Source organism: Pleurodeles waltl, chromosome 9, assembly GCF_031143425.1.
Source record: "Pleurodeles waltl isolate 20211129_DDA chromosome 9, aPleWal1.hap1.20221129, whole genome shotgun sequence".
In the NCBI taxonomy this organism is placed as follows: domain Eukaryota; kingdom Metazoa; phylum Chordata; class Amphibia; order Caudata; family Salamandridae; genus Pleurodeles; species Pleurodeles waltl.
Window position 1 is genome coordinate 1,154,995,787 of NC_090448.1, and position 22,218 is coordinate 1,155,018,004.

A 22,218-nucleotide genomic window follows, 5' to 3' on the forward strand; every position below is an offset into this window, starting at 1 on the left:
ACAAAACTCATGTATGTTATTTTAGTGAACTTATTTACTATAACAAGTCTGTGCTCTGACGTCGTCGTGGTGATGCCATCCTTCACAGTTGTAACTCCTCCCTACAAATGTCAATATATCAGAAAACTCTACTTTTTTTACGTCAGAGTTGCCTGCCTGGCAGCAGAACTTATATTACACGAACCTGACACACCCATGATTGAAAACACAAAGTGGAAACAAGATTTACCTAATTTCATGAAACGAGAAAAAAACTAGAGCGGCGTGCAAGCCTTTGGAGAACGAGACCGAGTTTATTGAGAAGGCATGTCACATAAAACCATAACACCCATCCTGGGCAAAGCAGGGCCGTTATTTCTTTTGTGAGCACAAAACTGGAAGCCCTTAAATGTTACCTTTACAGAGAAGCCCGAGTCCAATCCCCATCCTGGCCGCCTGCAGCAAAAAACAGCTCCAGAGGCTGCTTGCAAATCACAGATGCTTTTTAATCACTTTGGCACAAGAGCTACAAAGCATCATCCCGACAAAAGAACCTCCCTGCAGCCAGAGAAGAGCCATCCTTCTAGCCCCCCTCATCCACCCCCTAACCGGGCCAGGAAACCCGTGAGCTGCTCTGAGCCACGTCAGGCACAATGATTCGGACTCCTTAATACAAAATGCTATGGGGCAAGCAGTCACCACCTTCTCTTTTGTCAAGAGAGAGAGAGAGAGAGAGAAAAAGCACTGGCAAAACCAAATGGGTTGGGATTTGAAGTGCTAACCCGTGCAGCAGTAGCATGTTGGAGCGAGACACCCAATGAGCAGTAGCGGACAGAGATGTGAGAGATGCTTACTCCAATGGGCTAAGTGCTGAAATGATAAAGCCAATGGCTGAAAGGGGAGGACCCAAAGACCAGTCTATGTTTATTCACAGCGATAGGCCCATCAGCATGAAAAGTGGACTCCTTCACTTTACTGTATCCTCAGGGCTGCCTGCACTCATCAATCGAATGTTGACCAAATTTAATCAATCAATCAGTGGTTTGTAAAGCGTGGCTAATCAACCAGGGCACATCGTCTTATGCTGGAATTTTGTATTTATGTACAAACTTTGCAAGCTCCAGACTGATCATTGCAGGATGTTCCTCCCTCATATTATCTCTGTTTACAAAGCCTTGCACCAGTTGAACTTTTGAGGAACCAGTTGAAACTTTCAGGAATGTTGCAATGAGTTCCACGACCTTGAAGGCTTTGTCCCTCATGCATAAACCTTCAGTCCGGCACAGGAAGCATTTCTGGCTTATCCTCCCTACTTAAAGGTGGTTCACGACTGGGTCTAAGGACATGTGCCCACACTGTTGTCCAGGATCTCCTCCTAGTATGTGAACTCTGCAATGCTTTCAGTTTCCTTCCTCTGCTGAGGTGGGACCACCGCACTTCACCGATGTTATCTCTTTGCACACTCTTGTGACCTCAACATTGAAACACAAAAGCCTTGTGGAGAAAAAAAGGGGAAAGAGGAAAACAGACGGGACCCACCAAAGCCATCAATAAGGTCAAGGGATGAGAACAGTTCACCAAGAGGTGCCCATGCAGAAAGGATCCTACAGCAAGAGGTCTGTAAAGACTGACTGACCACCAGAGGTATTTACCCCACACAGAGCCAGTGCTCACACAGTAATGTTGTTTTACATTTAAAAATCCACAGTCTCTAGCACTGCCAACACAGCAAATTATTTATACCGGAACTCTTGAGAGGAAAAAAGGAAACGGATTTATTTTCAATGTTTCACTTCACTAATCCACAATTTTGCATGAATTACTATCAAAAAATCTTCATAAAGTTTGCACTCAAATATTAAAAACTATACAGAGAAGACATATGATGCACTTTAGTAATTTGTTTAGATCCAATTCTGCCTCATGAGAGTTTTGTTAACATCATAAAACCACAAAATGGCTGACTAAAGCGCACCAGACATTTTCATCTTAAATATCTGGTTCTTGATCCTCCAAATGGTGCAAAATGTTTCAGATTTCACTAGAAAGTCAGGAATCTCATTTAACAATAAATTCAAATGGAATTTTGTCATCAAATTTGCACTGGATACCGATTTATGCAAGCATGAATTAAAAATGTGCTGCCTCAAAGGCAAAGTTATTCATCTATATAAACTACCTTATTTGGAACACCTGCTTACCTCGTCTTTAGGTGCAGATCTCTTGAGTATGAACCCACTCTATACGGAGATCCTGAGAATTAAAATCTAGCTAGTGCTAAATCACACATTCACAGATTCTGCAAATTCGATTTTTCAATAAAGGACACGACCAGAGTTATTATTTTAAGATATGTTGAAATCTCACCTCTTTCGCCTCCATCTGAATGAAGTAAACTTTAGTTTTTTTACCTTATTTCTGTGAATTTGTATTTTGACTACTTTCTTTATGCTCATGAAACTTTGTTTTACTTTTAATTGCATGTGAAGTGCAGTAACACCACCCGTTTCTGCCCTTGCAAACCTGTATAATACAGTTTTGTATGCTGCTTAAATGTTTTTTGCTCCATGTTATATGTAAAGTGAATGAGAAAAACATAAATACATTAAAGATGTTAAGTAACCATATTCTTGACATTTTAAACTGAAAGCGAGACTTGACATACTGTCGGGAAGGGAATAAAAAATATGTATTCGGCAAAAAAAAAAGAAAACACACACATATTGAAAACAGAAGGCAGAAACATTATTTGAAAAATGTAGATGCCAGGGGAGCGACCATGTTGTTCCGCACACACCACACTATGGCAGATATTTCTAAAGGGGATCTGGTGTCCCTTTCAAAAGAAAATCACATAAATAGACAAGCATCTGCAATGCAATGGGTCTCGCGTTCACTCGAGTTGGAGCTATTAGCATTGTAAATTCCTAAATGAACTTTTCTTGCCACATAAATTGAAAATGAAAAGTGAAACGGTTGACATAAGAAAGCCGATTCAAAGCGCCACAGTTGCCATGAGCGTGAAGGAGAGACTCAAAAGGAAAAAGAAGTTGGCTCGCAGTCAAACGTATCAGCAATCGTGCAATTATCCATGCAAGGCGTCGATGGCCAAGGCAGTAACAAAACTGTCCCAAGGAGGGACAAATGTAAAGCATTTACCAATGATAACAAAGGATTTTTGATAGGCAAGCCCATGAACGAGTGATAGTAATGAGCGTGCGGTGGCCGTAGTTAAAAGCTCACAGATAGATTACAACAGGCCAGGGCGCTTGCGAGCTCGACCTAAAAAACAAGAATCTCTGTGGTGGCACCACAAGGTCAGCCACCCAAACAAACAGCATATGCAGACCTGAAATTTCCATTCATTGGTCCAGACAACAAAAAATTTCTTTCTTATGTGAAATTAAACAGAAAAACAAAGCTGGGACGAAGGGCTTCTATTCTTGTATTCCGTGCAGTGGGAGTCTAAAGGTAGTAAGTCACCTTTTGTGGTCTCAGATGGGAAAGGAAAGGATCCTGACAACATGGGAATACCTGTTTCATGCACGTTTTAACTTAATCACACACTGTAGTTACAGATGGTCAAGTCTTTCGATTGCATTCAATTAGACATGCCCTCGTTTTATGGGAATAAATATTAATCATCTTTAATTATGAACAAACACCTGATTTTTAGCACCTACTCTCAACAGAAAATAAAGGCACAGTGTTGTAAAAGCACCAAAAGGAAAACAACTTTTCATTGCAGCAGGACCGGACAGTGAGGTCCTCCCTAAACACTAAGATGACACTTATCTTTGTTATGTTTTGTTGTTATGTCATGCAGATTGGCAGAGCACACCATCACCCCGGAGAGTATGCTGGCACTGAGCAGGTGCAATCCTAGCCCATCCTAGGGCCTAGTAGGACTACTCGAAAGCCTGGTCTTCAGCTTCTTATGGAATTTAAAAAGAGTCGTTCCATGCTTCTGCAGCGATGTAGAAGAAGGCTGGATCGCCTTATATCTGGTTTTCCATATGGGTGGGATGTTTGCAAGTAGAAGTCTGGATGAGCGAAGGTGTCTGGAAGGTTTGTGAAAGCAGTTGCAATTGTTGAGGTATTCTGGGCCAGTGTCATGTAGTAACTTAAAGGTGTGGGTGAAACTGTGCTCGTTTGCACATGGGGAGCCAGTGGAGCTCCTTCAGGTGTGGTCTGATGTGAGTGCGACGTGAGAGGTTCAGAGTGATCCTTGCTGAGTCCTGAATGGTTTACAGCCTTCTGGTAACTGGCCATCTTGTCAATGAGGGAGAGAATGAGGTGCATGTTGTCGGTGTGGGACAGAATGTTGATGTTGTGTGAGTAGATGTGATGACTAGAGGAATCATATATGCATTGAAGAGGGTAAGGCTCAGAGAGGATACTTACGCAACCCTACAGATGATGTTGTGGGTCTCTGAGGTGTATGGTGCCAGGCTGACTATCAGGAAGGAGCAGATCAATTGAAGTGCGTATCCTTGGATTCCAGTGTTGTGTAGGTGTTGGGAGACCTTGTTAAATGCTACAGACAGATCTAGGCGGATGAGGGCCACCCTGTCTCCTCTGTCTAGTGTCAAATAGATGTCATCCATGGGGCAATGAGGGCAGGTATTGAGCTGAGGTTGGGTCTAAAACCAGACTGAATGGTGTTGAGGAGTTTGTGGTTGTTGAGGGATCTGTTGATGATTTTCTCTAAGTTTTTAGCCGGGCAAGGTAGCAGGGAGGTCAGACTGTAGTTGGCAAGCATTGAGAGGTCTGCAGAGGGTTTCTTTATTGGGAGGAGAGTTGCAGGTTTCGAAGCATCTGGGAAAGTTGGGGAAGGGATGGAGGCGTTCTGAATGCGTGTGGGAGTGTCACTGATAACTTGCAGACTTTTGGGTAGGTGTGGTGGAGGCATGGGTCTGATGGGGTCCCTGGAGTGAATGAACTTTGTGGTGGCGGCGGTTTCTTCTGGGCTCATGACAGGCCATGCGGTTACCACTGGCTCTTTGGAAATAATCTTGAAGCGTCTGGAAAGGTCTGTGGGGTCTAGTTTTGGGTTGAAGTTGCTGAAAACTGTGTTGATTTTGTTGCTGAAGAACTGAGAGAGATTGTTTCAGGTGTCCTGTGAGGGGGTGATCAAGTTGGAGGCAACTGCTGGTGAGTTAAAATCTTTCACAATGGCAAAGATTTCTTTGCTTCGGTTGGTGCTGGGATCGATGTGGCCCGCCAGACCAGTGAATGGTCTGAATCATTTGGTGGTAGTGTCTTAGGGCGAACTTAAAAGCACGCCTGTCTGTATTTTCCTGGCTCACTTTCCATTTACGCTCCAGTTGTTTGCAGTGGCATTTCATAAGTGTAAGTTCCCCTGTGTACTAACTGACCCGTGGTCTAGATCTTGTTGTACTGCTGTGTTTGAGGAGAGCCAGGGAGTCGGCGTAGGAGGTGATCCAATCTTTAGGTCTAGCTTGACAATGCAGCAGTCTGCAAGACTTATGCTTTAATATATGGATAGAGTAAGATTTGGCCCAGAAAGAGGAACATCCTCTTTCATCTCAAGCTACTAGGTGCTTGGTACTTCATTACGCCTACTATTGAGTACTACCACTGCAACACATGAGGGACTATTTTAAAATCTCTAAAGTACACTGAATCATCTCACATTAAAACAATTCTCATTGATGCATTATATGTAGAAAGCAACTGTTTTTTGTTTTGTTTTTCTCTGAAGTGGGCTGCTGTTGATGTTTACTGGCATAAATGAAGAGGCTACCACCAGAGAACTAGAATTGGTCTAGTGCGGTTACCTTGGACAGACCTTCTTTGCCCGTCCTTGGTTACCAGAAGGCAGGATCCTGAAAACTGTGATTAGCACTCCTACTGAGGATTTGATGGGTACATGAGGAGTATAATGCAGAAATTCTACATGCAAAACTTAGGGATACTATCTGTAACAACGAAAAAAAAGGCTTACGCGTACTGGTGTGTTTTTATATTGCATTAGGAAGGATGCTGAGATAACAGGTTTCATTCTTGGGAAAAGGAAGAGCAGCCGAAAATCATCTCCCATCCATGGTTTCATAATGAAACTTTGCAATCACCAAAAGTCTTTGAAGGTTTCAGACCCAGGACAAAATGTTGACAACTTACTTCACCATACAAAGAGGACACATGACTTAGGACAGAACTTTAGAACTCACCTGGAAAACATCATCCGTCACCTCTGTTTCACTGTGTGATGATGGACAGCCTGAAGGGAAAGAGAACAGTAAAGTATAAGACCAAATGTGTGCCGGCCCAGAAGGAAAACATCTTTACACAAGCAAATAATGAATTATGGTGGCTATTGCGGTAAGTAGAGGGAAATGTTCCACCTAAAGGTTTTGGGTTCTGAAGGACCCACAGTACAAAAATCCCAAACCATCCAGTCATCTCATGCCTTCAACTCTAGCTGTTGCTACTTTTTTCCAACTGTATGAACTGAATGTGACGACTGACAGTCGCGTTTCTCACTCCTTGATTTTCTCTGACACATTTCAAGTGAAGGGGAGGCACTTCTTACTTTGACACCATATTAAGTAGACTACTTAATCCAAAATAAAACACAGAGAGGGTAACAAAGTAATGAGTGCTTCTTACATGTATAACATGAGGATTCACCAGTTTTTAACGAGGTTTTGAAACATATGTACAGGGGACTACACAAGCTTGACATTTACCAACACATAACTTGTTCCTACCTCAGTCATATGTATGAATGATTTGCAAAGCAGCCACTAGGAAATCAGTCCACACTTTTACAAGACACTATTGTCTTGATTCTGATACTAAAGCTGACTCTAACAAGGTACTCAAGAACTCTCTTTGGCTAACTCTTAATTCAGAGTTTCTTCACTGTCCCAAGTTAATTAAGAGTTTTTGTTCCTTATGCCCAAGACTTGCAAGAGTAAGAATGCTTTTCTTTAGCTTGCTATTCTACTCTACCAATTATGACTATTAATAAAGATCCCATGATGTAGAAAAAATGGTCCCTTACTTGTAGCCCTGGTTCAGCATCATAGGAATCTTCATTTACGTCATAAACAATCCTTTTGTGTCTTCTGCTTCATTTCGTGGCGTATAATTTAAAAACCTAAATCTTTTCTAGACCCCACTATTCGGTTCAAGACTCCCTCACTGAGGCACATGACAGTTAAAGGCATCATGGTTAGTGGAAGCTACTGGAGCAGAATGGTTTTGTCACTCTTATACTGTGCGCCTGTCAAGCTGCCCTTCCGTTTATTTTTGCGAATTTTGGTGCCAGAAGCACAGAGTCCTCAAAGAATGCTGATGGACCAGTCTGCAGATACTAAGGATCTACAAGGGTCACCTAAAGTAGAGAAATGTGTTCGCAGAGCAGAGAGGATCAAGTAAGGAGTCTGTGGCTAGACAGAGTCACTAGCACATAAGACATTTCCGAAGTTAAGTAACTTGTGTGTCTGATAGAGTCTTCTAGCCACGGATTCCATACCTTAGATTAGATACCCAAGAAATACCTCTCAGGAGGTGGGTCTGCAAAACAGATGTACACCAGGGAGTCCTGGAGGACTGGATGGGTGAAGTGCCCATCCCAAATGACCTGACTGTCCGGGCAGTAGTGCTTGGTAAGTGTGAGCAGATACATATGTAGCAGCATTACAGATGTCCAAGACAAGAACTCCATGAGATAATGCATTAGTCTCAGCCCTGGCTCTGGTGGAATAAGCACATAAGCCCCCTCTAGGGTTGCTTCTTTGCCAATACGTAGCAAATTTTAATGCAGAGCATAATCCATCTTGAAATGGTCCTTCACTGCACAGCCTTTCCTTTTTTGCCCCAACAAACCCAATGAACACTTCGTCATCCACCCTGAACTCTTTCGTACAATCGATGTAGAATGATAATGCTCTTTTTGGTTCCAGGCAACGGGGTCCTGCCTCCTGTTTGGAAGGGTGAGGTGGAGCAAAGAAGATCGGCAGTGTGATGGTCTAACCTACATGAAAGGGTGTCACCACTTTCAGTAGGAAAGAGGCATGTGTTTTCAGAACCAGTTTATCTGGGAAAAAGGTCTTGTAAGGAGGTTGCACAGAGTCTGCCTGCAGTTTCCTCACCCTCCTAGCCTATTTCCCAATAGAAATGCAGTTTTTATGGTCAGAAGCCATAGAGGGCAGTTGTGCATAGGCTCTAAAGGTGAGCACATTAGGAATGTCAAAACTAGGCTCGAGCCCCATTGAGGCATGTGTTGTAGTCCTTTTAGAAAATAAGTCACAACAGCTGACTTAAAGAGAGGACTGGTCCGGCCACTGCAAGAACACTAATAATGCCTAAAGATTCCTTGTAACTGTGCCCAAAGCAAATCCTTGCAGGGAAAACAGAAGAACAAATAACACCACATAAGACAAAGGTGCAGAAAGGAAACTAACATACCACAAATTTGTCCCAAAGGCAGCCGTATACATCTTAGTAGAGAAATACCTGGTTGCCAAAATGACATTGCAGACTTCTGCAGGAAGGTGAAAAACTGTCAATTGCTGCTGCTCAATCTTCATGCATGAAGGTGGAGCAGGAGCAGGTTTGTGTGCAGGACTTTGCCGTGTTCCTGCAACAGTCGATTGTCGCTACAGGGCAACCTGATCGGAGAACCGAAGAGCATGCTCGGGATACCATACTCTCTGTGCCCAATCCAGGGCCACAAAAATTACTTGAGCCCGGTCATTCCTGTTCTTCTTGAGAACTCCAGGCAGGAGTGATATCAGCAGAAAGGCCAGAGCTCCACTTGATATGAAAGGCATCTCCAAGCGAGAGTAGTCTTGGAAACACCAGCAAGCATAAGTGCTGATACTGCACGTTCTTGGAGGACTAAGGTTCTCCCCAGTCTGTGAAGACATTGCACCACCTCTGGCTAGAGACACCATTTATGATCCGTGTGGCATCGAGGTCTGAGTTCACCCGCTCTGGCTTTCAGAGAGCCCACCAGATGTTGAACCACCAGGAATATGTCATGACATAGGCCTCATGTCCAGCGACACAGGGCCTCTTGAAACAGAGTCCACGACCCCAGGCCAATCTCGTTTGCTGCAATGCCACATGGCAGTGATTTTGTTGTGAACACCTGAACCTGTCACGGTCTGCACATGTCTTGCCGTTGTAGGCTGCACTACTTGGAAGGACACCTGGTTTCTTACTGGTTCTGGACTGGCCAAGATAAGGGCGCCCCTTCTAGTAGCCATGGTGCTGCTGACTAGAAGAACACCAAGGCAGACGTACCCTCCATAAGGACTCCCAGAGGAAAAAACCCAAGTAATGGGAAAAAATCTCTATCACAGAGAGTCCTGAAAAAGAAGAAAAAACAATGAAAAAGGCAAAAACAGAAGTCAAATCCGCGGGGAAAAAATAAGCGAGTAGAAAACTGGAAAAAGGAGCGAGGATCACCACCAAGACAGAAGTGTTTGCAACGCAAGGAAGGAGGGAACTGCAGTGCTTATATACCATTAAACAGGTAGTGACAAAACAGGAAGCACGTGCGACACCATCTTGGATTGGGAAAAGCCACATAGAAATGAATGAGAAAAAAAACAAGTAGAAAAGGAAAAGGAACAAGGCATGCTGGGAAGACAACCACCACAGAAGAAGACAATATGGAGAACCAAGAACAAAGAAGACATGAAGAAAGAAGAAAATGGACCTAAGTAAGGTAAGTGGGAAGGAAAAGTCGGGGAGGCGGCCAGGTGCTGCGGCGTGACTCAGAGCACGAAATGTGCCTTCTGGTACATACTGCAGTAAAAAACACCAAGCAATTGCCAAGAAATGGGCCGCAGCAATTTCGGCGTCCCAAAACGCAGACTGCCGGCCTGACTGCGGCCTGAAAAAGGGACGCCGCGGTAGGCCACGGCATCACAGAACCACCTTTTCCTTGATGAAAGGAAGAAAGGCTTTCAATGCCAGGAGATTTGCTCTCAACTCCAACAGGTTGCTGTGGAGCTGAGACTGCCACAGACCAGAGTCCTCTGATCTCCACTTCTCACAGATGGCCAACCCAGCTGTGACAAATCTGTCACGACGTTCAGTTCTGTGTACGGAAAAGAGAGGGGTCTGCTGCTCACCCAGTCGCGGTTGGTCAGCCACCACTGCAGATCTTTTGCAGATCCCTCTAAAATCTGGACCACGTCGGAGAGATTCCCCTGATGCTGAGCCCATTGGGAATTCAATTTCCACCGCAGTGCCCGCGTATGCCTGCATTACCAGCAGGATGCTGGAGGTGATGAGGCCCAGCAGCCTTAGGTAGAAAATCTGTAGCTAGAAGGCTCTATCAAAGTTTACATATTTATTATTAGAGAGCAAAGGTGAAATTAGTAAAGTATAGCAAAAACGAACCAAGTAAAACAGCTCTGCTGCCTCGCAGATCGCACATAGCAATTCATTTGAGATCACTCTCCTCAAAATCACCCGGTGGGTTCGAGGTGATTTTACCACACTGTACAAAATTAACCCCATGCATCATGGTTTTGGTCAAATATCTTATTTCTAACACAAGTACACCTGAAAAAAATATCTCTGCATATAACAAATATGCAGATGTTCAGAGTATATATTTACCATTGTTTGGGGAAGAGAAGAGACATCATGATTCACTTGAGGATTTGCCTTTCGGGAGTCGCGCCCCTTTCCCCACAAGCAACAGTGGTAATGAACAGCACCTTCTATTCTAGGTGCATTTGGTTTACCAATATTGACATGGATGGGACAGGGTTGCCAATTACCCCTTCTTTGCACCCTGTTTCTCTCCCGTCTTGGGTTTCACTTACTGGTTTTGAAACCATCATTTCTAGCACGGTGATCTGTCAATCAATCATTGTTCATAAAAACAATCACCTCTTGACTGACTATGGAACTTCCTTCTCTCCATCCTCCAGATGTGCTGCCCAGCTGTGAACAAAGATACAATTGCAATGGAGAGGGAGAGAGGGACAGACAGAGATAGATGGAGAGCGGGAGAGAGGGAGAGGGAAAGGGAGAGAGAGAGATGGGGAGAAAGAGACAAGGAGAGGGAGGAGGAGAGAAAGAAAGGGAGAAAGAGAGGGAGAGGGTGAGAGAAAGAGGGGGAGAGAAGGAAGGGGAGAGGGAGTGAGAGGAGAGAAGAGAGAGAGGGAGAGGTAGACAGAGAGGGAGAGGATGAGAGAGAGGGGGAGAGCGGGAGAGAGAGAGAGAGGGGGAAGGGAGAGCGAGGGAGAGACAGATATATATATATATATATATATATATATATTTTTTTTTTTTGTATAGAAATATATATATATATATCCCTCCGATTCTGAACCAGGCGGAGCCTAACCAAAAGGAATTCTGTTGCGCATGATCATGAGTGGCCCTGAGTCTCCACACCTGGTTTTCTTGGGTGCAGGACCATTGGACATGATTTTAACTGGCCAGTAACTCCGGCCTAGCAAATCGTTGGAGGCTCTGACTGCAAAAGCAGCCAGGCATTGCTAACCAGTCCCACAGAAACTCTTTGTTTGGCAAGTGGGGAATAGTCAGTGCTCCCTCCTGTCAAAACTATTCTTCACTTTCCCATCCATTTCCCATCCCCGCCCTGCAGAGAAGCCACTAAACACCTAGGAATAGGAGATATTGAGCTGAATTCTACACTATTATTCAGTGATTGATTATTATTTATTGTACAGTTAATTAAAACCATTACAAAACAACTATATTTATCACAGTGTACAAAATATAAAAAACATGCATCAAAGAAAACTTGACATTTCATAAATCTGTTCTCAAAAATGCAATTTAGCACCAAAAATACACTCTTTAAAATACCTTTTTCCCACCATCCTCTCTATTTCCTATTACGGGAATTTGCTCCTATAAATTAAGACTAACACTCTTATAAGACAGGGTAATGTAATTCTAAAAAAAAAAGTAAAAACAATCTACCTCAAACTGATGACATTTGTGCAAAAATACATATGTGCAGATCTAACAATGTAAATCAGCGTTCTGCACAGTTATTCCTCATTCCAAGCAGTCTAACTCATAATAGGAGGAATACCAGGCGGAGATTCCGGCCATTAATGGTAATTCCAGCCACTGGGAATCTCTGCATGGACTTCTGCTTAACTGGTTATCAGGCATTCTGTGACCTAAACGGAGTGTGAGTTTGGTTGTCCTTGCCTTAGCGGCCCCCCGCAGTCTTTAATCTTTCCAGGGATGTGACCCAAGTTTATCGGGCAGATGCGACTTGTTTTGGAAAGCTACAGACGTAGGGTGACCAGACTTTCTGGATTTCCCCGGACAGTCCCGGTGTCCCCACGCTTTTCCTAATTTTAAATACATGTTCAGTTTTTTTTGGCTAAAGGTCATGTCATCCTGTAGGATCAAAAGATATGCTCTTGCATCCAAAGTCTGAAACAATTAAAGTAATTTATTTGTTTTTGTCAGGCAGCACAGGGCAGGGCCTGCTCCCAGCAGAAAGAGAGAGTGGGGAGGGGGGCAGGGGGTCCAGGGTGGGAGAACCGCCATAGCTAATATTATGTAAACGAAGTTTTTATAAATGTGTGCCTTTATATCTATCTATCTATCTATCTATAAAAGACACACATTCACAAAACTGCATTTCCACTGGTAAAGTCATACTTCTACAAGGCCATGCAAACACGGGACGGGCCAGATACAATCATGAGACCATAGGATTTAGTCCTATCCAGTGCTTAACTTGTGCTTGTTGTTTCCGGTGCTGAGCACCGGTACTTATTTTTGAGGGCCGGCGCTTATTCTTCTGCCTCAAGCATTTGCTGCGAGCAAAAGACACATATGGGAAAGACAGAGGGAGAGAAAAAGGAAAAAGCGTCACAATGGGAGAAAGCAGAAAGCTGCAAGAGTGAGCTGAAGGGGCAGGGAGGTGCTGTAAATGGTTTGAAGAGGCCCGAGATGGCTTCAGGGTTACTACCTCAGTATTCCCTGTCAGCACATTTAATTGCAGCAGCCGCGTGTTTAACAGGCAGGCTTTCAGCGCCGGCACGTTTTTATTTACAAATTGAGCACTCGTCCTACCTTTATGTCTGGCCTGTCCCAGTTTGTGCTTCTGAAAATATGATCACCCTACAGAGCACATCTTTACATCTGCCAGAACTAGGATAAACCTCCATCCATGGAGTAGCCTCACTGGTCTTGCAGCAGTACACGTGGAAAGAAGAGGAGCGTGGGGCGTGGTGGGATATCTCTGGGCTCCGGGGTCGCCTTCACGGACAGTTTGCTGTTCCCCGGACATCACAGCATCCTTTCAGAGGCGGACCAGGTGATGCTGCCTCTGAGCGGGAGACGGTCTGGGTGGGTCCAGAGAAATGCCCGTGTGAGCTGCGATTCAGGGATGACGGCAGCGTCCTGCGAGACCAGGCCCTGCCTGCACCCACACCGCGGCAAGTAAGGGGGCATTGGCTACAGATGGCATGGGGATTGACGCTTTGAACACAAACTGAAGGGCAGAGGGGGGCACGGTCAGGACAGTGCCATCTAACTCCTGTATTCACGGAGGACACGCGATTCCAGACCCCTTTAGCGAGTGCAGGTGGCTTCAGGTCACCAGACTGCCACCGAAACCACAATTCACCAACAGTGGTGCACCGCACCTAACCACTTTCTGACCTCTGAGGAGAGGCATAGAGAGGGCACAGAAAAGCTGTCCCACGTTGGGCACATCCTTGCTAGCTAAGTGAAAGCTCTGGCACCCTCAGTGCACAACTGCCACCCAAGACGTCACCCCAGTAACCAGGCACCACGGGTGGAGGAAGCCACCAGGGCTTGAAATGCCTGCATGTCACCACTTGAGTTTTTATTAAAAACAGGGAATGGCACTGAAGGTAACTGCTGTCGAGGGCAAACTGGAAGCTCCCTCGATGAGCACCGCAGAGCCTGCAGGCTGGCACTGGGCACGAGAAGGGCGCCATGGAGACCTCCACAGCCAGGCGACTGCAGACCAATGATGGGTTTGCTAACTTCCCACTGTAGAAAAAGACGATTTAAAGAGGTACGTATGCTTTGGGTTCTTATGTTCTGATGTGTCTTTTCTGTACATTGTTTCTCTATATATTTCAGGATAAAATGAAAGTTAAATACGTTTTTGGATTAAAAAAAAGGAAATAAAAAAACACTGCATTGTTTCTCGGATCTAGCGTGATGGGTGGGAAAAATGCAAGTTTTGTTTTTTATTGACTAACTTCGGATGCCGAGACCCCCCCCCCCGTCACTTCCATTCACAAAATCCCTGAGTGCACCTGGTAGATTTTAGCTCTCTAGAAATGCAAAGGAACACAACAGAAACAGTGGGATACCTGCACGTTTAAAGATTGATTTTCTAAAAAAAGAATATTTTGTTAACATACATGGATGCCTGTACTGTGGCTTAAAGTATACAGATATTTTACCAGTTTCCTGAGTCACAAGAGATTTATTTCGGTTTTTTTTTGTATTCCATGGAAACTGTGAAAACTACAATGTATCGAAATGTAAAAAGCCAAAATATGTGCATCCTACAAGCAAACAATGGAAACAGAACAGTGGCGACCGGCAGCTTTAGGAGGGAGGGGGGCGGGCGGGGCACACACACACATTCTTTCACACACAGACACGCACACACGCACGCACATCCATTAACAACATTCAAAACATTCAAACATGCACGCACGCACCAAACATTCAATTTGAAACATCACACACATACACACACACACTTACCTTCGGCCTCCAGGTCCCAGGAGGGTTGGGACTGCTGCCTTCCCTCACTGGCTGACCTTGGGTCAGCCAATGAGGGAAGGCAGCAGTCCCAGCCTCGTCACAGAGTGGGATGGGGTCAGTGAGACTGCTGACCCCACCCCACTCTGTGACGAAGTGTCACTGATTGACACTCGCCCTGGGCGCTTCAGGGCTTAATCTGAAGCGCCCAGGTAGAGTGTCAATGGGTGAGGCTTTCCTTGTCACCCAGGGGAGGGCCTCGAGGCACCTTTGCTGGGCTGAGGAGGTCACGCCCATAGGAGCTGTGACCTCCTCAGCCCAGCAAAGTTCACCTCAGGCAGCTAAGAGTCTGCGCAAATGGCGCATGTCTGCTCCTGGCTGCCTGAGCTGAACATGGAGAGTGTCTGTCAGACTGACCTTTGTTCAGCCTGACAGGCACTCTTGATGAGAGGCAAAAGGTGGGGGGGGCATGGCCCCTCCGCCCTAAAGGACGGGCCGCCACTGAAACAGAATGTGCCAAAATGTAAAAGTCAGTCCAGGTAATACACACCATATGGAGTACAGTACTCTCCAAATAGAACTCTCTGTCCATTTGGAGCCGTGACTGTATACAACCTTCCATGCGTACACCTCAACAAAGCAATATTGTTTCGTTCCATGTCACATGCAACGAGCATGGATTTAAGGACCACTCATATATAGCAAATCAGGTTCTTTGCCACCACAAGTATTGTACACAGTTTCAGAACACTTCTTGGAAAGGACTTGCTGAATCACATGTGATGTCAGTGCTGAGTGCCCTAGAAACAGAAAGAAACACCTGGAAAGGGGGCCGCAGGAGTACCTTGTGTGAGATCTTCTATGGCTATGCGAATTCCTCTATCAAAAGCCCTAGCGTCGGCTGGGCTCTGAAACGTCAGGCCGAACTTTTTGTCGTCTATCTTCCAGTGGTGAAACGTTGGGGTGACCTTGTTGTAGATGAGGTTCCTCTGTAGCATACATTCCAGAACCACCTGTTAAGGAAAGGAAAAAGTGGGGGTTTAATGCCTGAGGGGGCAAGAATTGTAGTGATCAATGGTGAGAATTGGAATTGTGTCAGATGCACACATGGCTGTTTACATACATACTTATGCACACATAACATAAGAGTTGCTTAGCAGCCCCCCACCCCTGAACTTTGGTGCCACCTAAAAACTCCTTCCACCCCTTGATTAGCAAAGATAAGGGTGACAGCAATGCTTTGTAAACAAATTGATATTCTAATATTGAATAGATGCCCATTTTACCCACTGTGCAAAAATTATTCTTCCATCAGTAAGTTTGTCATTTGCAATTACAAATCTTAGTACAGAGGAAGATAAGGTCATCAGAAAACACAGATGAATTAAGATATACATTAGTTATTTATCAAATCAACACATGAGATTCACAAATTATAGGAAACTTCCAAATATTGATCACTTCATTTAAAAATAATGAATTTAAAATCCTCCTATGAAGTATAGGATTGCATCTCCTTGTTAAACACAGAGAAGGCAGAGGTCGTGACGATATTAGTGAAATATTAGTTGCTGTGACATATAAACCAATTACAAGCTAATAAAACTACAGTTCATAAGTAAGGCTCCTAGTTTTCAGTTTTACTGATTTTTACAGATAAATACAGACATAAAATAGTGTGTTTCCTGTCTGTATTAATTTTTAAAAGTGAAAAAAATATAAGTAATCAGGCTTCTTTTGAGTGATTCTCTAAGTTTTAATTCATGAACTCCAGTGCAATAGCTGTACAGATTTAGGGAGTCTAAAATAGGATAAGATTTCCTTAAATAGGTTGAGATTTCTTTAAATAACGCCATACCTCAAACTTTGTTTACTTATAATGCTTATATTTTCATTTAGGTGTTTTAATATTATTGGCCTTTAAATGTGCTAAAACCAGGAAGGCCGTGAAGTATGTATGACGCATTAATCAGTTAAATAAACATGGAAATATACAAGTTAGAACTTAATTTGTTCTCAAAACTCAAAAAAATATAGATAAAAGCTGATAAGATGGGCAAAAAATAAATGTGGATAAATACAGATGGAAATGTTGAAAAAATAATTACCATAAAGCCGGGTTCCCTATTCATAAGTAAGCATGAAGTAATGCCCCATAAGGTAATAATACCATAGTGCGGTGTAACAGGAATCTATTTAATATAAGGATATTAAGTGTCCTCAATCTTTGTAACAGGAAAAATCCCAGGTATAAGGGAGGTTTGTAAACATAGGGACCATCCTGATTTTTAAAAATGTATCTGCTATTACTGGTAAACTATTTTATCAATATATTATTGCAGCTCTACATACGTTTATCAATATATTTACTGAATCGTTGAGTTTTCTCGAATTAGATTGTATTTTTAAGTATGGTTTATGAAAAAAAGAAAATATTATAGTCTGTATGGAACAGTTCCAAAACGCGCTTGAGCTTTCCAAGTAGAAAAGACATTGGTGGAAGTTTGACCACTTTGAATGTAATCACATAATTGTAATTGTATTTATATATTGCTTACTACCTCTGACGAGGCGTCATGGCGCTTTTTGGCGAGTAGCACGCTACTCCGGAACCCAAGAGGAATTAGTGGTGGATTAGTATAGGGAAATATGAGTACAGTATTAGTATTAGTTGATTTGAGCGGAGGATATGTGTTTCAGAACATCATCACTACTTGTACTTAATATTATAAAATAAAGACTCCACTTTCACATCTTTGATAGGGATCCTCTTTCTTGGTGCGTCACATTAAAACAAGTTTCAAAATACTTAGCTTGAAAAAGTTAGTTTCAAAATGGGAATATCCCCTTGTTTGACCAACTTGACCAGGTGATAATTTCAATTTGGTGCATCACTTCATCTTTCACTTGTTATTGTTTCAGATCTATTATTCTAACCACAGCCCAAGCCACCTTGAGCTCTACACCCAGGGGCAGGAATACGTAAGTAAGTTCAACATGCAAACTAAAAATTTTAAACCGAACACTTCCCAAACGAAATATTTCGAACCATGTGGCCAGTAACTCACAAAAATAAACCCAATTTCTTTCAGAGTAGTTTTGAGGCAGCTTTGATTTGATTACTGAATTCTTAGGTCATAGTGTGTTACGCTACACACCCTGTGAATCCGCTTTCTTTTGAACGTCCATTAGTCTTTGAATCTCTGTTTCAGCAGCCGACACGTATTTTGATTGAATCCTGTGTCATTGATGTGGCCTAGAAGGAGCTTCTGCACTTAAGCCGGGAAACTTATGTTTCTTTGATTACTGCGGCTTTCCATAACACTTCCGGGTTTCTAGTTTGGTGGTGGCTTTCCATAACTCTTCCGGGTTTCTAGTTCGGGGTGGCCTTCATAACACTTCCAAGTTTCTAGTTTGGAGGTGGCTTTCCATAACACTTCCGGGTTTCCGGGTTTCTAGTTTGGAGGTGGCTTTCCATAACACTTGCAGGTTTCTAGTTTGGTGGTGGCTTTCCATAACACTTCCGGGTTTCTAGTTTGGGGTGGCTTTCCATAACACTTCCGGGTTTCCCGGTTTCTAGTTTGGAGGTGGCTTTCCATAACACTTCCAAATTTCTAGTTTGGAGGTGGCTTTCCATAACACTTCCGGGTTTCCGGGTTTCTAGTTTGGAGGTGGCTTTCCATAACACTTGCAGGTTTCTAGTTTGGTGGTGGCTTTCCATAACACTTCCGGGTTTCTAGTTTGGGGTGGCTTTCCATAACACTTCCGGGTTTCCCGGTTTCTAGTTTGGAGGTGGCTTTCCATAACACTTCCGGGTTTCTAGTTTGGAGGTGGCTTTCCATAACACTTCCGGGTTTCTAGTTTGGTGGTGGCTTTCCATAACACTTCCGGGTTTCTAGTTTGGGGTGGCCTTCATAACACTTCCAAGTTTCTAGTTTGGAGGTGGCTTTCCATAACACTTCCGGGTTTCTAGTTTGGTGGTGGCTTTCCATAACACTTCCGGGTTTCTAGTTTGGAGGTGGCTTTCCATAACACTTCCGGGTTTCTAGTTTGGTGGTGGCTTTCCATAACACTTCCGGGTTTCTAGTTTGGGGTGGCCTTCATAACACTTCCAAGTTTCTAGTTTGGAGGTGGCTTTCTATAACACTTCCGGGATTCTAGTTTGGTGGTGGAACTCTGGGTCATATTCCTGGTTTCTGGAGTTCTGTACAATGTTTAGGCTTTTCATTAAGCTGTGTCCATGCTCAGTCATGGCTCACATTCACAATACCACCCAAGAACAGGTGCAAAGAGCAAGGCACAGGCGACTGCAAATAACCGTGTCTCTGCTGCACCTACAAGCGCAGGGTCAGGTATACCACAGGCATGGCCAAGTGCCTACATCAGGGCCACTGGAATGTTGTGGCAGGGGTGACTAAATTATTGCAGCAAGAAAAGGCAAACCATGCTGCATAATGGGACACACTGTGTGATTGTATTACCTTATTATTTGTACATTTTTACACGTTAGCACTATCCCGGCAAATGTTTCACCTCATTAGTATTAATTTAACACCCAAGTACAGCAAAACGCAATAGAAAGGGACCAGTCAAATTTTGCGAAGGGCCTTCCACTATGCGGCAACTCGTGTTGCCACATTTTTTGTAACATTTGGGCTGTCTAAGCTAGAAACTATTTTTTTTGTAAAAATCTGCAGATTGTACAGAAAATGATGGGATTAAATGGAAAATGCAGCAAATACAAAATTGTGCAGAAAACATCATGGCATAAAGTCACATAATTCTGGTGGCCCTGGCCTATATGCACAGAAACTGAAAACCCCTTCACACACATCACCACTATCTTCCTGTTACATGGAGATACGATAGCTTGGGCAGCAAAAAATTGAAGCCACCTCAATCAGGAATAACCGGTAGAGGAACGAACATGCATACAACTAACTAATGCTTGAATAAATACAGACAAGGCCACAGAACTGCAGTCCTCTAGCAGAAAAGCTGCAAAACAGCTTGTATACTCGCAGATATCTGAGAACATGACACACTCACTTCACGCAAACAAAACATACACACTCTAGGGAAGACTTAGGAACAAAAAATCCATCTGCTCACAAACCGAGAAAGCAATCAATAATGTCATGTATTACTTCAGTACATGGTTTGGTGCTAAATTTGTGCCGGTGCTTTCCGGTACTCCACACCTGCACTTAATTGTCAACACCCGCTTTTATGACAGTCTGCGATATGCTGGCGATGTTTCACTCATTTAGAGATGAGTTTGACATCTTAATTCTTTTTTTAATTCTAACAACTAAGACATGTTACTCAACCCATTTCTATAGATATGGGGTCCTAGAATAGTCTAAATTGTCACAGACATATCAAGACCTCCTCTGACTTTACGACAGCATTTAAATAATGCACTCAGTGCTTAATTTGTAAATAAAAAAACATGCCGGTTCTCGAAGTCCTCCTCTTAAACCCGCGGCTGCTGCAATTAAATGTGGGAACATGGAATACTGAGGCGGCGTAATCCTTAAGCCATCTCGGGCCTCTTCAATCCATTTACAGCCGCTCCTTGCCCCTTCAGCTCACTCTTGCAGCTTTCTTCTTTCTCCCTTTGAGACGCTTTTTCGGTTTTTCCCTTCCTCCGTCTTTCCCATATGTGTCTTTTGCTCGCAGCAAATGCTTGAGACAGAAGAATAAGCCCCGGCCCTCAAAAATAAGTGCTGGTGCTCAGCACCGGAAACAACAAGCCCAAATTAAGCACTGAATGCACTGTGTCACACTTTGACTGTGGATTAGTGCTGACGGGCAATGTTTGGCACAAATACAACAACAACAAAATAATTATTTTAGGGAAATGTATTTTGCACAGGAAGAAGCAGGCCACCAGCTTCATCTGAGAGAGACCACTACTCACACTCTGGTGTGCTGCAGCTTCAGAAGGAATGTAAAAAGGGACGAGAAGCCCACACCTACTGCTACTGTGAATGATTTGGACAATCTGGAGGTACTGCCTCATGAATCGTGACCTTTAGAGACTGAACTGATTGTGAAATAGCTATGACAGGAGCAGGTAGTTCTATTAGCATGGATTAAACCTATGTGTAACTATCTAACATTCTAGCTCATAATAGGTTCATATACTGTATAGCGTACATAGAGAGAGGCTTTAGGTCAGCCCTCTTCATCCACTGGTCCATTCAGCTGTCATTCACATTCTGCCTCCACCTGCCCCAGAACATAACATGGGGCAATAGTCCAGCCAACGTCAGCCCTTGTGCACTGTGACTGTCAATATTTTGCCTGGTCAAATGTCCACATCCGCCTAAAAAGGAGTGCGCTTCAGTGCTTGGGCTGGTAGGTTAACTTTTAACTTTTAAAAATGATCGAAAGAAAAAGCATTGGCAATCATCCTTTTGGGTTGAAACAATGTATTCAGGTGAACGTGATTCAGAGCTAAGAGCACCAATGAGAATCATATTTTCCTTTGATGTGCATTATGACTAAAAAGGGCTTCTATACCTGGCCTAAGCACACTGATTGCTATAAAGCACCCATTCTGTACTATTAAAATTACAAGTGATGGACATTTTTTTGGCTGATTTTTTATTGCAATTATATGACCACCATTTTTGCTTGTTTCTTCTTGTTTTATTTTTGTTGCATATGGCTGCAAAAAAAAAAAAAAAAAACTAATCATTTGAATGGCTATCCAAGGCCAGACTTGTTAGTTTTGCCAACATTTGTTTCTAACTCGTTTTTCAATATGTTTTGATTGCTTCTATTTCACCAATCTTTGTAACACGTTTTAGTACATTATGAAAGCTTGTTTTCAAACACTTTCTGCTGGCATGCATCTTAGCAGCTCTTGCTAGTTCACACCCTTATATTTTGCTAGGCTGTCTTTTCACCATGTTTCTCAGCTGGTATTCCAATATATATCGCTACTTTTCCGCATCAGTGTCTGCCAGCTCCTTTCCCAGCAATTGTTTTACCAACTTTCATTCCACGACTTTTCGGTGAAATTATTTCCTGCACTTTTGCTAGCTTGTTTTCTAGCTATTTGTTAGCATTTGTTTTTCTCCCAGCTTTTTCCAGCTGCTTTGATCCCACCAGTTTTTGGTAAACTTATTTTTCATCATTTAGTGCAAGCTTGTAATCCAGTAAATTTGGATCATTTGTTTTCCCCTGACAATTTCTGGTAGTTTAGCTTGCAGCACTTACGAAAACGTTAATCTAAGAATCAAGGGCCATATGTATGAACATTGACACAGAATGGAGAAAACCCTTTGCTACATCCGGCCCTAAGTCCTAAATGCAGGCTCTAGGTCGCTCTTTTTTCAGCCGGAAAAACACGACTTTTAGTTTCAATGATTACAGGCGCATCCTCAGAATACTGCCACAGCATTAAGGGGACTGGGCGAATAAAATGTCTTTGTCTACCAAAGACAAACATCTCTCAAAGATGATCAACAATCACAGATGTATTTC

The 22,218-nt window shown here is 43.3% G+C and overlaps 1 protein-coding gene across 2 annotated transcripts in view; it reads right to left on the minus strand.

Annotated features, from left to right (window-relative positions):
- Positions 1-22,218, minus strand: part of SPRED1 (sprouty related EVH1 domain containing 1) — a 252,830-nt gene that overhangs the window by 53,046 nt on the left and 177,566 nt on the right. For both annotated transcript variants that reach the window (XM_069209011.1, XM_069209010.1), the window contains exons 3-4: positions 15,566-15,734; positions 6,174-6,223 (exon numbers count right to left, since the gene is read on the minus strand). In XM_069209011.1, the coding sequence (XP_069065112.1) occupies positions 6,174-6,223; positions 15,566-15,734 (219 nt within the window). The remainder of the gene's footprint in view (positions 1-6,173; positions 6,224-15,565; positions 15,735-22,218) is intronic.